The following is a 17,040-nucleotide window of genomic DNA, read 5'->3' as shown; positions in this document are numbered from 1 at the left end:
ATCCATATATTGGGCTTAGTCTGAAGAAGGGTCTCGACCCGCAACGTGATCAGTCTGAAGAAGGGTCTCGACCCGAAACGTCACCCATTCCTTCTCTCCTGAGATGCTGCCTGACCTCCTGAGTTACTCCAGCATTTTGTGATACCTTCCATATATTGGCCGTGCTGCAGAATGCTTTTGGCTCTGTTCAGAACGTGATTATTTCAATGATTGCCTGCTGGAGAGGATAGTCTTACTTTGAAATAATATTGTGTGACAAACCGCAGACTAGGGGAAAAACATTTTTATGACTCGGCTGTTAAAGAGGATGCCTGACAGGAAGCCTGTTGATGTTTCAGTGATGAACACTTGTTTACTAGCGAGGAATGCAAACATTTCTATTGAGTCTTTGATCTTGGATTGACCGGCAGATGCTTAATCAGTGACCTTTGGTCTGGATTATCTACTGCGACTTTCCTCAGTGTGTGGTTTATCAGAAATTAGATTTGCGAAGAGTAATATAATGTGTTATCAGATCAGGAACATTTATTGTGGAAGTTGGTTTCAAGTCAAAATCTGTTATAATTTATGCAAAGAGAGCTATTTTAATCTTTCTATATTTTACACCATAAATAGTGTAGTGTTAACTTTTGAATGTGTTTAGTTTAGTTTAGTTTAGTTTAGAGATATCGTGTGCAAACAGGCCTTTCGGCCCACAGAGTCCGCACCGACCAGCGATCCCCGCAAATTAATACTACCCTACCCACCCTAGGGACAATTTTACATTTACACCAAGCCAATTACCTACAAACCTGTACGTCTTTGGAGTGTGGGAAGAAACCGAAGATGTCGGAGAAAACCCACGTATGTCACGGGGAGAACGTACAACTCTGTACAGACAACACCTGTAGTCGGGATCGAACCCGGGTCTCTGGTGCTGTAAGGCAGTAGATCAACCACTACGCCACTGTGTTCGACTGAGTTTGTGGGTGTTGCCCACAGTGCAATCCCCAGGGGGGATCTGGTCACCAAGAATGATATTATCTGCCTGAGAATGCATGCAACTAACAATGAAAAAATAACTTACGGATTCCGTATGTTTTCTTTCCTATTAATGAAACCTGTTGGCTTCAGTTCAAATGCATTAGTTTAGTTTAGGTTAGTTTAGTTTAGAGATACAGCGCGGAAACTGGCCCTTTCGGCCCACCGGGTCCGTGCCGACCAGCGATCCCCGCACATTAACACTATCCTACACCCACTAGGGACAATTTTTACATTTACCAAGCCAATTAACCAACAAACCTGTACGTCTTTGGAGTGTGGGAGGAAACCGAAGATCTTGGAGAAAACCCACGCAGGTCACGGGGAGAACGTACAAACTCCGTACAGACAGCACCCGTAGTCGGGATCGAACCCGGGTCCCCGGCGCTGCATTTGCTATAAGGCAGCAACTCTACCGCTGCGCCACCGTGCCGCAACATCTACAGTGGCCTCCATAATGTTTGGGACAAAGACCCATCATTTACTTATTTGCCTCTCTACTCCACAATTTGAGATTTATAATAGAAAAAATTACATGTGGTTAAAGTGCACATTGTCATATTTTAATAAAGGCCATTTTGGTTTCGCCTTGTAGAAATCACAGCAGTGTTTATTCGTAGTCTCCCCATTTCAGGGCACCATAATGTTTGGGACACATGGCTTCACAGGTGTTTGTTATTGCACAGGTGTGTTTAATTGTCTCCTTAATGCAGGTATAAGAGAGCTTAAAAGAGCAACCAGTTCTGGAAAAAGGTCTTGTGGACAGATGAGACGAAGATTCACTTATATCAGAGTGATGGCAAGAGCAAAGTATGGAGGAGAGAAGGAACTGCCCAAGATCCAAAGCATACCACCTCATCTGTGAAACACAGTGGTGGGGGTGTTATGGCCTGGGCATGTATGGCTGCTGAAGGTACTGGCTTCATTGATGATAGAACTGCTGATGGTAGTAGCATAATGAATTCTGAAGTGTATAGACGCATCCTATCTGCTCAAGTTCAAACAAATGCCTCAAAACTCATTGGCCGGCGGATGATTCTACAACAAGACAATGATCCCAAACATACTGCTAAAGCAACAAAGGAGTTTTTCAAAGCTAAAAAATGGTCAATTCTTGAGTGGCCAAGTCAATCGCCCGATCTGAACCCAATTGAGCATGCCTTTTATATGCTGAAGAGAAAACTAAAGGGGACTAGCCCCCCAAAACAAGCATAAGCTAAAGATGGCTGCAGTGTAGGCCTGGCAGAGCATCATCAGAGAAGACACCCAGCAACTGGTGATGTCCATGAATCACAGACATCAAGCAGTCATTCCATGCAAAGGATATGCAACATAATACTAAACATGACTATTTTCATTTACATGACATTGCTGTGTCCCAAACATTATGGTGCCCTGAAATGGGGGGACTATGTATAAATGGGGGGAATATATAATTTCTAGATGGTGAAACCAAAATGTATAAAAATGGCCTTTATTAAAATCTAACAATGTGCACTTTAACCACGTGTGATTTATTTTCTCTTACAAATCTCAAATTGTGGAGTAGAGAGGCAAATAAATAAATGATGGGTGTTTGTCCCAAGCATCATGGAGGGCACTGTAGGTCTGCAATCGAGCAGATCTGGATTAAGGAAACGCAGATATAATATACATTATCAGAGATTTAGAATGGAATAAAGGTGATTATTTCCAAAAACGGAAATGTGAAGATATTAAATGATCATACCTCTAGTTTTCAAACCTTTACTTTCCCTCTCCTTTTCACACCTCTAGTTTCCCTTTCCCCTGACTCTTGGTCTGAAAAAAGGGGTTCGACCCGAAATATCGCCTACATCTTTCCCACAGAGATTCTGCCTGACCCGCTGAATTACTGCAACATTTCGTATCTATCTGCCATATTATATTGAATGCCACGATTAGTTATCAAAGGAGAGACACCATTTAAGAGTAGTTTAGAAAGGTGGCTAAAGCCATTTAAAGAAAAAGATCAGGTGACAAGACTTGTGGGTGAAGGATCACAGAGATACGTACCACAACCAAAATCCCTGCGCTGTAATCTCTATTTAATTTTATCGACTCATCAAGTAACATTAAAGTAAAATTATTTTTTCTCCCCATTTAATCTAGGTTTAATAATAAGGCAAACAATTGGAAAAGCTAGGGAGAAAATTTACAGAACTTGGTGGTGAAAGTCAGATTGAGGAGTGGTGCAAAGTGCCTGCAAAGTGATGCTGACTTTAGTAAAAATGTAATTGTCTCACTGTTGGTACGTGTGACAATTAAACTCTCATGACTCTTGAAAAGGTTAGTTGAGCGAGACAGAGAACTTGGAACATAGTACATAGAACAGCACAGCACAACAACACACACTTCGGCCCACAATGTCTGTGGTGAACATGATGCCAAGACCATCTCTTGTCTACCATCCATCCATTCCCTGCATATCCGTACGTCAATCCAAAAGTCTCAGCAATGCCACTATCCATGTCTGCCTAATCCACCAACCCTGGCAGCACACTCCAGCAACTCATCATCCTCTGTGTAAAAAAGTTGCCCTGCATGTCTCCTTTAAACTGTGGCCCTCTCACCTTAAAGCTTTGCCCTCTAGAACTTGATTATTTAATCCTGGGAAAAAGGTTCTGACTGTCTACCCTATTCATGTATCTCATAATTTTATATTCTTCTATCTGGTCTCCCCGCAACCTCCGGCATTCCAGAAAAAACACTCCAAGTCTGTCTAACCTCTCCTTGCAGCTAATACCTGTCTGATTACTGTAGAGAGGTCCATGTACATGTTGAGGTTCTGGTGTCAGATTACTGCAGAAAGATACATAGATTTTTTTAATCAAGACTGGTTTTCGTTTAATGTAAACAATATTAAAGGAAAGATAGACACAAAGTGCTGGAATAACTCAGCGACTCAGGCAACAGCGCTGGAGAAAAAGCATGTGTGATGTTTCAGGTCGGAACCCTTCTTCCAGCCTGAAGAAACATCGCCCATCCTTTTGTCCAGAGATGCTGCATAGATTCGGCTGAGTTACTCCAGCACTTTGTGTCTATCTTCGGTATAAACCAGCATCTCTAGTTCCTTTCTACACTAATATTAAAGGGAGTTTGTTCGTATGTACAGAGTGCCCCTAAGTCGGCCGTACCTTACCCAAGGAGGGCCAATATTACAACACATGCAGGATTACTTGTGCCCGATCTGCCAGCCACTTTGTGAACAATTATGTCTAGGTGTTATCCCTCCTTAAAATTCAAAATGCGTGCAAATAGAAAATACCATTTCCATCATCAATGTTATGACACAAGGTGCAGTGACATCCTAATTTAATTGCAAAATATACATCATGCAGCATAACACTGGAAAAGCTTTTACTTTGGATGTTTTCACAGCCGAAAAGTGGGTTTATTTTCATTTAGATTTTTTTTCTAAAATTGTGTGGCCTTCTGACCAGAGGGGATGATAATTGATCACATAAACAGTGTTGCTGACTCCCTTATATTATGTGCAACAATTTCAGTCTATGTCTTCCTTGGCTACTCTTGGAAACCCGTTAAAGGTTGGAATGATGAGCATCAACTCAATTTCCATTGCTAAAATAAAATACTTGAGAAATAGTTGACATGAGCAGGCAACTGTCAATACATAATGTGCAGGAAGGACCTGCAGATGCTAGTTTAAATCGAAGATAGTCACAAAATGCTGGAGTAACTCAGGCAGCATCTCTGGAGAGAAGGAATGGGTTACGTTTCGTGTCGAGACCCTTCTTCAGACTGTGTCTATTGTCAATATCATTAAACCCTAGTGAATTTGGGTGCATCTGCTAAGGCCAAACTTGACACCTGCATCATTCTGTTCAAATTTTCACAGATCTACATTTGCTGCATTGAAACAAAATCTTCATTTTGAAATTCTCAGCCTTGTTTTCCGACGGCTCCATTGCAATGCCCGTGCCTGAGGTGCAATCTTGATGCAGTACTACATCGCGTCTGGAGAAGAGCCAAAGTGCTGTGGTCATGATGTAGACTGGGGGATCAGAAGTGTGCACTAATAACCAGGAGACATAAGCTCAAGTATAATTGTGACAGCCGGAGTAAATAGGTGACCTCCAAATTGAATTGTGTTGTGTCACACTTTCTGAGCGCAGTATCTAATTTCAATGAAAAACAAAATGCGATTGAAAATTGAGGGATCTTGCAAGTTGCATGAACTCTAGTGATGGGTGGATGATTTAAGGTTCCTTTAAGCAATGATTTAACCCACTTTCCTTCAGCAGAATTTAAAAACCCCTAGAGAGACCACTGCGCCCTCCCATCTTGAGTTACAAACTTTACTCAACATCTCTGCAATGGTAACATGCGTAAACGAAAAATATTTCCTTGCAAAAGAATCATTCTGAGTGCCCGTCCCCTGGGCGTTGTGTCTGCTGCTGGATTTCCAGGCAGCAGGTCCACAAATAAATATTTATTGGCCCTTTCTGAGCTGTTTTCATCCCTTCCGAGGCATGGCCTAGGCACTGCTGCTAAGTTCTTCCTGTGAATATTATTGCCTAGTAGGGAGAAAAAGTAACCACTGCCACGGATCAGCCTAACCATTTTCAGACTCCGTCATCAAGATGTCTGGTTACATCAAGTGTCATTGACTGAAGAGACCCATACTAGTGTAGACCCATAGACACTGAAGCATTGAACGAAGATTATGGTTCAATGTCTACTGTCAAAAGTGGCCGAGTAACACCACTGTTACTAAGTTCTCATGGGTTTAGCTTCCACCCTAAGAGTAGCTTGTGGTTTGAGAAGCAGTGCAAGGACCAACCTTAGACCAACCTTGACTAATTCATCCTCATCAATTTATAAGCCTCAGAAGCACCATTCCGTGATGGCATTTTGTAGAAGAGACCACTGCACACCTTTATAGAGCCAAAATCCGACCTTTACACTAACAAAGCCTTTTGCCATGCTGTGTAACCACCAATGCGCTAAATGGGGCAGATTCAAACAGATTGAGCATGCTCAAAACTGAGCATGCAGGAGAGGCTGTCACTCATTAACAATAGGAGACTCACTTCCACCACAATCACCACAAAATTCCAGACAATGAAATGTCATTTACTTCACAATTATCATCAAGGAGGAGACAATGGAGGGTTAAATGGGTGTGCAGAAGCAGCAAGCATAACAAATATGGATTGCCAATGCATGGTGGCGATATGTGCATGGTTAGCAGCGGAAGAAAGATCCGATAGATAAATCAGTTCTGCAACAATAGATCAGATCAGGGCTCTGCAGCCCTTCCACATTCAGTTATGTGTGTCATTGACAGTAACTCAAGCCTCCTATTCACATACAAAGCCCTAAATGGGCTTGCCTCCCCCTATATCAAAAATCTTCTAACCCACCACTCTATCTCCAGGTCCCTCAGGTCGGCCGACTTGGGGCTACTCACTAACCCGCGGTCTAGGCTTAAGCTCAGGGGTGACCGCGCTTTTGCGGTTGCAGCTCCTAGACTGTGGAACAGCATCCCTCTCCCCATCAGAACTGCCCCCTCCATCGACTCCTTTAAGTCCAGGCTCAAAACCTATTTCTACTCCCTAGCGTTTGAGGCCCTCGGGGGGGGGGGGGGGGGGGGGCGCTGTGAACTGTTTATGTATGGCCTGTTATGTTTGTGTGCCATTGTATGTTCGTTCTTAGTACCTGAACTGATGTACAGCACTTTGGTCAACATGGGTTGTTTTTAAATGTGCTATACAAATAAAATTGACTTGACTGGGATTTACAATATATGAGTATCCATTTGTAGACATCATCAGCCAGAAACATGAAATGTTTGACCCATCTCATTCTTCTCTTGAGGAGATAATGATGATGATGATACTTGTATCTTGCTAAGTGCAGTGAAATTCTTTGTTTTTGCATCCAAAGTACACAAAAAAATCACCACAAAGGCACCGACACACAGTTACAAAATGTACTCATCCCTTCTGGATCCCTCCATCTCAGACTCCAAGTTTACCATCCAGTAGAGTCTGGCTGCATGGATCTAACATAGGCTGCAGTTCCTGGACATATTACCGCCGTAGTGCTGACGATGTCTATTTCAGACCTGGCCCCATCTCCTGCCAAACCATCCCAATGCAATTACAATACTGGCATCCACCTAATAACACGGACGATTGCCCAGATATATCCAGTTCATGAAAAAGGACAAATACAAAATAATAATTACTAATCCCACCAGTCTAATCTCAATCATTATCCAACACCACATATGAAGTAGGACATGATCAGTTATGCATGAACAGAAGAGGAAAAGCTATGAGATAGGGTGGCCTTAATGTTAAAGGTGCATTTGACCGTATGGAGTTGAGGAACCCCAATAACAATGAAGTCAGTGGGAATCAGAGAAATTCCTCCAATGGCTGGAATTTTAATTCAAACAATGGAAGATGCTGTTGTGATCAGTCAAGAGATTGATATTAAATGGTGGCCTTGCCATCAAAGCGTGAGATTTAATTGCCATAAATGTATGCTCCTCCAATATGGATTCCTTGGCCATGCATGAGTTTAAATCCACCACTAATGGATGAGACTAGGCTTAAACATAAGGAATTTGTTCTAAACCTTCCTAACTTTTTGCCTTTCTTCCCTTCTTTAAGACCTGTACATCTATCACTTTGACCAAGACTTTGGTCATCAATGTTTTGGCCTTCTTATCCTCAGGGATGAATTTTGTCTGATAATGCTCCTTAAAATATATTTGGGTGCTTAGAAACATAGAAACATAGAAAATAGGTGCAGGAGTAGGCCATTCGGCCCTTCGAGCCTGCACCGCCATTCAATATGATCATGGCTGATCATCCAACTCAGTATCCCGTACCTGTCTTCTCTCCATACCCCCTGATCCCTTTAGCCACAAGGGCCACATCTAACTCCCTCTTAAATATAGCCAATGAACTGGCCTCAACTACCTTCTGTGGCAGAGAATTCCACAGATTCACCACTCTCTGTGTGAAAAAAAACTTTCTCATCTCGGTCCTAAAAGACTTCCCCCTTATCCTTAAACTGTGACCCCTTGTTCTGGACTTCCCCAACATCGGGAACAATCTTCCTGCATCTAGCCTGTCCAACCCCTTAAGAATTTTGTAAGTTTCTAGAAGATCCCCCCTCAATCTTCTAAATTCCAGCGAGTACAAGCCAAGTCTATACAGTCTTTCTTCATATGAAAGTCCTGCCATCCCAGGAATCAATCTGGTGAACCTTCTCTGTACTCCCTCTATGGCAAGAATGTCTTTCCTCAGATTAGGAGACCAAAACTGTACGCAATACTCCAGGTGTGGTCTCACCAATGCCCTGTACAACTGCAGCAGAACCTCCCTGCTCCTATACTCAAATCCCCTCGCTATGAATGCCAACATACCATTCGCTTTCTTCACTGCCTGCTGCACCTGCATGCCTACTTTCAATGACTGGTGTACCACGACACCCAGGTCTCGTTGCATCTCCCCTTTTCCTAATTGGCCACCATTCTGATAGTCTGCTTTCCTGTTCTTGCCACCAGTGGATAACCTTACATTTATCCACATTATACTGCATCTGCCATGCATTTGCCCACTCACCTAATCTATCCAAGTCACGTTGCAGCCTCCTAGCATCCTCGTCACAGCTAACACTGCCCCCCAGTTTCGTGTCATCCGCAAACTTGGAGATGTTGCATTCAATTCCCTCGTCCAAATCATGACTGGATAAATACTAGCTCTCACTGTAGGATAAATACAGGTTGTTTCAGAGACTGGTAATGGCCCATATATCTGGGCCAATCTTCTGAATAATCTAGATCTCTTGCAATTTGTGTGCAGGACAAATAGGTCTCCAGAAGACATCATCTCTCTTGCATTACATTCAGTTCTGGATCTCCTTGACAATAAGAACACCTATGTCAGGATGCTACTGATTGGTTACAGCTCAGCCTCAAGACCATATTACAGAATAAACATGTCCCTAAACCTCTGGGTTTGGCCTTGGGGCCTTCATTTATTACCAGTTTCTGGACTTCCTGGCCAGCAGACCTCGGTTAGAATTAGTTGTAACAATTCTTCCACTTTGATGTCCTCTAATGTCCTTGAGAATTGTGTGCTCAGTTCTTTGCTCTACTATACAGCAGAGAGTGGTGAACACAGCCCAGTTGATCACAGGCTCATCACTTCCTTCCATCCAGTCCATCGTAAAGGTTCGTTGCATCAGAAAGGCAGGGGTATTTTCAAGGATGCCTGCCACCCTGGCCACTCCCTATACAGCCATGACTGTGTGACCAAATACAACGCCAACTCGATCATTAAGTTTGCTGATATCACTGCTGTTGGCCAGAGCAATGGCAAATGATGAGACGAAATAAGGAGTAAAGGACAAAATTAGGAATAAAGAGGTCCTTCTGCAGTTGTACAGAGCCCTGGTGAGACCACATCTGGAGTATTGTGTGCAGTTTTGGTCTCCTAATTTGAGGAAGGACATCCTTGCTATCGAGGCAGTGCTGCGTAGGTTCACGAGCTTAATCCCCGGGATGGTGGGACTGTTTATGAGGAAAGATTGGAAAGACTGGGCTTATATTCACTGGAATTTAGAAGGATGAGAGGAGATCTTATAGAAACGTATAAAATTACAAAAGGACTGGACAGGCTAGATACAGGAAAAATGTTCCCAATGTTGGGGGAGTCCAGAACAAGGGGCCACAGTCTAAGAATAAAGGGGAGGCCATTTAAAACTGAGATGAGAAAAAACTTTTTCACCCAGAGAGTTGTGAATTTGTGGAATTATCTGCCACAGAAGGCAGTAGAGGCCAATTCACTGGATGAATTTAAATAGATAGAGCTCCAGGGGCTAGCGGAATCAAAGGATATGGGGAGAAGGCAGTCACAGGTTACTGATTGTGGATGATCAGCCATGATCACAATGAAGGTGCCAAATGGCGCCCTCCTGCACCTATTTAGGGGTAACATGAGGGGGAACTTCTTTACTCAGAGGGTTGTGGCTGTATGGAATGTGCTTCCGGTGGACGTGGTGGAGGCTGGCTCGATTTTATTATTTAAGAGTAAATTGGATAGGTATATGGATAGGAGGGGATTGGAGGGTTATGGTCTGAGTGCAGGTAGATGAGACTAGGTCAGGGAGAATGGTCGGCGTGGACTGGTAGGGCCGGACAGGCCTGTTTCCATGCTGTAGTTGTTATATGTTATATGTTATTTTCTATGTTTCTATAAAATACAGAAAAGAGATCAAGAACCTTGTGTTATGGTGTCAGAACAATAACCTGGGCCTTAACGTCAGCAAGACAAAAAAGTTGGTTGTTGACCTAAGGAATTAAGGGGGTAAACACAACTGTCTTCATCATTGGAGCTGTAATGATGGTTGACAGCTGCATGTTCCCAGGCACTGATTTCACCAGCAATCTAACTTAGTCCCTCCGTACTGCTGGGGTGGCAAAAGAATGAGCGTAACTACTTTCTTAGGAGTCTGAGAAGGTTCAGAACGGAATCCCTCGGACTTCCACTTCTCTCGGATGCTCTGTATAAAGTACTCTGACGGGATGCATCTCAGCCTGGTAAGGCAACTGCTCTGCCCTTGATTGTCTGTACCACCAGAGTGGTGAACACAGCCCAGTCCAGCATAGGCTCATCACTTCCTTCCACCCGGTCCATCTTCACGGTGCATTGCATGAGGGAGGCAGGAGTATCGTCAAGGATGCCTGCCACACTGGCCATTCCCTGTTCCCTCTCTACCTTCTGGGAGAAGGTGCAGGAGCTTGACAACTTGGATGCCCAGACTTAAGCAAACAGCTTCTTCACCACTGCGATCAGACTCTTGAACCAATCACCTTTTTCACCCCCGATTCATGGAGTGCTGCCATTTACTCTTAACTCTACTGAATTTGGTTATTCTGTTATTGCATTTATGTTTTTATTTTGCACTACTTTTGCTACTTTCTGCAGCTTTGTATTTATTGTTGTATATATCATTATTATCTGTACTGTTTACTCTATGAGTTTCATGTGAACAAGAAATTTCATGCACCCTTGTGAATATATCTTTAATTTATCTGAATCTAAACGTACAAAGCTAAACAATCTGTTGTTTTCCCAAATTCTTTAACTGGCGCTTGGTAAATGAATGACATAATTGTTCTCACAGTCAGACGCGATATTGGCCACAGCACACAATGAATGTTTTAATTAATATAATATAAAAACGTTTTAGTAGCTAATTGGTCAGGACACCAACAGGTTTTATTCTCTTCACAAAATCTACTTATTCTACCAACATCAATCACATTTTGCTAGAGTTTAATGTTAGCTATAATACTGTTAGATATGAAAGCAGAAAATGAGACGAAGGAAGCACGGCACTCATAGTTCACACTGACACACACATGCACTGTACCATAATCTGCCATACTTGTCGCAGATGAAGGGGTGCTACAACCCAGTAACCAGTCTGCAGTATTTAAAATAGTCATGGTATCCCCTGGAGGAAAAGTCAAAATCAGGTTTAGTTGTAGGTTTGTAATTGCATTTTATTATTTGACAGTACACTAATAAATTTATGCAATCATACACGAAAGATGCTTGACAGGTTGAATAAATACATTTCCAAGTAATGTCTTGGTTAAATGAAAGCTGCACATGAGTTACCTGAAATAAAACTACCAGTGAATCAAATCTCAATCATTTAACTTACAAAGCATTTTTTTTAATGGTGCCAATATAAAAATGGTAAGTGACGCACATATAATTAATGGAATACATTTATAAAAGTGGCTGGGTAATTGCGGGAAAGAAATACATGTGATATCAAGCACAGCAAACCTCTGTCATTCAAGTCCCCTTTACGCTACACATTAATTAGTGCAAAAAAGGTTTACATTAGTTAAATAAATAACTCTGTGTCGTTCAGCAAAGCCACAGAAATTATTTAAACCACATCTATGTAAAATATCAAAGAAATAGTATGCTTCCCCTTGGTAAGTCAATCACTACCGAATACTTCTCCTTGGTTTTTCTTGGCCCTGGCGCATCTGAGTGAATTCAACAAATATGCCATTGGCTAAAATGACAAACTCTACTTGAAGAATAAGTTGAGCAGCAATTTACAGGGCAGATTACTTGATGGTCTGAACTTAAAAAATCCATTGACGCCCCTAGCAAATTTGGATGCTGACATTTTGAAAAATAGATAGATTTCTTACAAAACTAAATAATCTACAAGATAATTAGTAGGAAAATAACTGCAGATGCTGGTTCAAATTGAAGGTAGACACAAAAGGCTGGAGTAACTCAGTGGGTCAGGGAGCATCTCAGGAGAGAAGGAATGGGTGACGTTTTGGGTCGAGACCCTTCTTCAGACTGATGTCAGGGGAGGGGGCGGGACAAAGATAGGATGTGGTAGGAGATAGGAAGACAGTGGGAGAACTGGGGGAGGGGAAAGAGAGGGACAGAGGAACTATCTGAAGTTGGTGAAGTCAATGTTCATACCGCTGGGGTGTAAACTGCCCAAGCAAAATATGAGATGCTGTTCCTCCAATTTGAACTGGGCCTCACTATGACAATGGAGGAGGCCCATGACAGAAAGGTCAGACTGGGAGTGGGAGGGGGAGTTCAAGTGCGAAGCCACCGGGAGATCAAAAAGATACAAAATAAATAAATACAAAAATAAATGCTGGCCCACGTTGCTCAACTACACCGATGCCTGGTTAATCTTTGTCTAGTTCACTCCCAGTATTATTGAGGTATCTCAGAGACCCCTTTTTACCAGTAGTGAGTCGGCCACGCCAGGGTGGCCCGCATAGCTGTCCAGTTGAATTGTGTGTGCAATGAAACACTGATATATCTATGGATGCAACCAGTTCACATTTTTTTCCAGTAACGACACAGATTGGTGGGATATTTATTGTCCCATTCATTACAAAGTAACAGGAAATTAGAATGACCCCTGCAGATCAAAGATAAACAAATGTTTAAGGAAAAGGAAAATGTAATTAAAACATGTAAATCACAGTTCTGCGTTCCATGTCACACCTGCTTCAGTAAATTCCTCCCATTATAAGAAAAAATAATAATGGTAATAAGACCAGGAAATGGCAAGAGGATTGAATTACAATGACATGAGAGATTACAGAAGAGAGTGAAAAAGCAAGAGAGAGAGAGTGTGAGAGAGAGAGAGTGAGAGTGAGAGAGAGAGAGTGAGAGAGTGAAAGAATGAGAGAGAGAGTGAGAGAGTGAGAGAGTTTGTGTGTGTGTTTGTGTGAGTGTATGTTTGTGGTAGATATAAACATTTTTCTGCGGTTATTATGTATGGTCTAAATGTGTTTATGTAAGAGCCTGGAAATTTATGGAATACATTCACACATTTATACCATGAAATAGATCATTCATTTGCAATAATAATAGAAAAAAAGTGAATTATTGAGTAGTAACTAATCAGAGGGTTTGCAGAATATCGAATAACTTAAAGAAATAATGTAATTGATTTGGGGTATCAATGTGGCTTGAGTTTTGAAAAGCTTCTGTTTTTTGATAATATCTGTCTGAATCCTTGTTTTAATGGCTCAAATGGTCTTTTGCACTGTTTATCATAGGCCAGACTTCTGTCTACTGACAGACTTCAGACTAACAAGAAAAGGATTATAAAATGATGATGCTTTTGAAAGCTGCTACAACAAAGCACAATTTTCAAGATGTGCATATATTCATAATCGGCAATCCTAAATCCACATGATCAATGGACAGCCAATAGTAGTCCATTTTTAGGCAGAATTTTATGTTAATCAAAAATATAGAATTAGGGGGTATAATCTCAAGATGAGGGAATGACCATTTAGAACTCGGTCAGGAAAATACATTTTACTCAGAAAATAATGTAGAAATTGTGACAAAAGGAGGACATCTGGCGCATTGCCAGGTTATAAATATTTGAATTCTACAACTCAGCACCCATGGTAGTTTAGTAATTGAGTAAATTCAAGACCAAGATCAATAGGTAGTGGATGCCTGGGTTTCAGAGTAGATGAGGATTGTGCTGGAAAGCAGACTCAAGGCACAGAGATCAGCCATACTCCATTGTATAACAGAGCAGATTCAAGCTGGGTGCCCTACCCCTACTTTTACTTCTTATAGTAGTAAACATACAGTGCATTCAGAAATTATTCAGACCCCTTCACTTTTTCCACATTTTGTTACCTTACAGCCTTATTTTAAAATGGATTAAATTCTTTTTTTTTAATCATCAATCTACACACAATACCCCATAATAAAAAAGCGAAAACAGGTGTTTAGGAATTTTTGCAAAGTAATTAAAAAGAAATAACTGAAATATCCCATTTACATAAGTATTCAGACCCTTTACTCAGCACTTTGTTGAGGCACCTTTGGCAGCAATTACAGCCTCAAGTCTTCTTGGGTATGACGCTACAAGCTTGGCACACCTGTATTTGGGTAATTTCTCCCATTCTTCTCTGCAGATCCTCTCAAGCTCGGTCAGGTTGGATGGGGAGCGTCGATGCACAGCTATTTTCAGATCCCTCCAGAGATGTTTGATCGGATTCAAGTCCGGGCTCTGGCTGGGCCACTCAAGGGCATTCACAGAATTGTCACGAAGCCACTCCTGCATTTTCTTGGCTGTGTGCTCAGGGTCGTTGTCCTGTTGGAAGGTGAACCTCCGCCACAGTCTGAGGTCCAGAATGCTCTGGAGCAGGTTTTCATCAAGGATCTCTTTGTACTTTGCTCCATTCATCTTTCCCTCCATCCTGACTAATCTCCCAGTTCCTGCCACTGAAAACCATCCCCACAGCATGATGCTGCCAACACTATGCTTCACCAAGTGATGATCGGTGCCTGGTTTCCTCTAGACTAAATCCACATGATCAATGCTTGGCATTCAGGCCAAAGAGTTCAATCTTGGTTTCATCAGATTACAGAATCTTGTTTCTCATGATCTGGGAGTCCTTTAGGTGCCTTTTGGCAAACTCCAAGCGGGCTGTCATGTGCCTTTTACTGAGGAGTGGCTTCCGTCTGGCCACTCTACCATAAAGGCCTGATTCGTGTTGCAGATATAGTTGTCCTTCTGGAAGATTCTCCCATCTTCACAGTGGAACTCTGGAGCTCTGTCAGAGTGACCATCGGATTCTTGGTCACCTCCCTGACCAAGGCCCTTCTTCCCCGTTTGTTCAGTTTGGCCAGGCGGCCAGCTCTATGAAGAGTCCTGGTGGTTCCAAAGTTCTTCCATTTAAGAATGATGGAGGCCACTGTGCTCTTCGGGACCTGCAATGCTGCAGAAATTGGTTTATACCCTTCCCCAGATCTGTGTCTCGACACAATCCTATCTCGGAGGTCTACAGACAATTCCTTTGATTTCATGGCTTGGTGTTTGCTCTGACATTCACTGTCAACTGTGGGACCTTATATAGACAGGTATGTGCCTTTCCAAATCATGTCCAATCAATTTAATTTACCACTGGTGGACTCCAATGAAATTGTAGAAACATCTCAAGGATAATCAATGGAAACAGGATGAACCTAAGCTCAATTTTGAGTGTCATAGCAAAGGGTCTGAATATTTATGTAAATGTGATATTTCAGTTATTTATTTTTAATTACTGCAAAAATTTCTAAACACGTGCTTTCACTTCTTCATTCTGGGGTACTGTGTGTAGATTGACGATTAAAAAAAAAGAATTTAATCCATTTAAAAATAAGGCTGTAACGTAACAAAATGTGGAAAAAGTGAAGGGGTCTGAATACTTTCTGAATGCACAGTATATCTGCTATACCTCTTTAGTTTAGTTTAGTTTAGAGATACAGCACAGAAGCAGGTCCTTTGGCCCACCGAGACCGCACTGATCAGTGATCCCCGCACACTAACGCTATCCGACACACTAGGGACAATTCACAATTATACCAAGCCAATTTGCCTACAAGCCTGTACATTTTTGGAGTGTGGAAGGAAACCGTAGCACCCGGAGAAAACCCATGCAGGTCATGGAGAGAACGTGCAAACTCCGTACAGACAAGCACCTGTAGTCAGGATCGAACCCGGGTCTCTGGCGCTGTAAGGCAGCAACTCTACCGCGCCACCGTGCCTTTGTAGAAAAGAAAAACGGGACTAGTGTAGATGGGGCTGCTTGGTTGGCATGGCATGTTGGGCCAAAGGGTCTGTTTCCATGCAGTGTGACTCTAAATGCACATTTGTAAATCATTGCTCAATATTGTATATTCTTCACAATTTTAGGAAATTGAGGCACTGCATAAGTATGCTCTATGATGGAGGACTGTGACTTGCAATGACTCTCAGTGTGTTTATCACTGCAAGAATATCCTTACCAATGATTCTTTATTGGACTCATTTTGGAAATATGATAAGTTGTTGTGACTTACCTGCATGCTGTGGATGCTTCTAATGTAATGCTATATTATGATATGATGACAAATGAAATCTTGTGTACATGTTGTTTGACAATACTAACATATCATTTTTTAGCATTGACTATATCGATGAAGAGTTTCTGACAGGGTACCTTACTAATAGGAATGTAGTAATATTTGCAGCCATTTTGATTTCTGCTAATAAAATCTGAAATGACAAAAACCATTTCAACACTAAAATTCCAATTATGTTTGTACTTTAGCATTTATTTTTTTTAAAACCTTAGTGGTTTGGTATTTGTTAATAATGTTGTGCTGGGAAATTTCGAGGCACAGTGGAACACATTTTACCCTAACCAGAATAAATGAGGTGATAATCTCCTCTCTGATGTCTGTGAAGAACTTTCAGTGAAATGTGCAGAGAAACTCGCTTTGAGACAGTCAGTCAGTCATGCAATATTTGCAAACTGGAACAGCAAGGCGTTTGAGGTCTGGCTGACCCATATTCAAAGCATTGCTTCATAAGAACTGGAGTAGGCCATTCAGGCACTTGAGCCGTTGAGTCGTAAGTGAGATTGCAGCTGGTTTTCAACTCAACTCTACTTTG

At 41.9% G+C, this 17,040-nt stretch overlaps 1 protein-coding gene across 17 annotated transcripts in view; it reads right to left on the bottom strand.

The window, feature by feature from the left end:
* The window catches only part of eya4 (EYA transcriptional coactivator and phosphatase 4), a 396,477-nt gene that overhangs the window by 133,342 nt on the left and 246,095 nt on the right, over window positions 1-17,040 (bottom strand). For 3 of the 17 annotated variants that reach the window (XM_078399767.1, XM_078399768.1, XM_078399771.1), the window contains one exon: window positions 11,458-11,541. The exons of 12 other annotated variants lie outside the window; for them this stretch is intronic. In XM_078399767.1, the coding sequence (XP_078255893.1) occupies window positions 11,458-11,541 (84 nt within the window). The remainder of the gene's footprint in view (window positions 1-11,457; window positions 11,542-17,040) is intronic. 2 more of the 17 variants (XM_078399769.1, XM_078399783.1) reach the window with 1 other exon arrangement.

This window comes from Rhinoraja longicauda, chromosome 5 (genome assembly GCF_053455715.1).
Source record: "Rhinoraja longicauda isolate Sanriku21f chromosome 5, sRhiLon1.1, whole genome shotgun sequence".
Taxonomy (NCBI): Eukaryota; Metazoa; Chordata; class Chondrichthyes; order Rajiformes; family Arhynchobatidae; genus Rhinoraja; species Rhinoraja longicauda.
The sequence above is the reverse complement of the archived record's forward strand: the minus strand, read 5'-3'. Positions and strand labels throughout refer to the sequence as shown.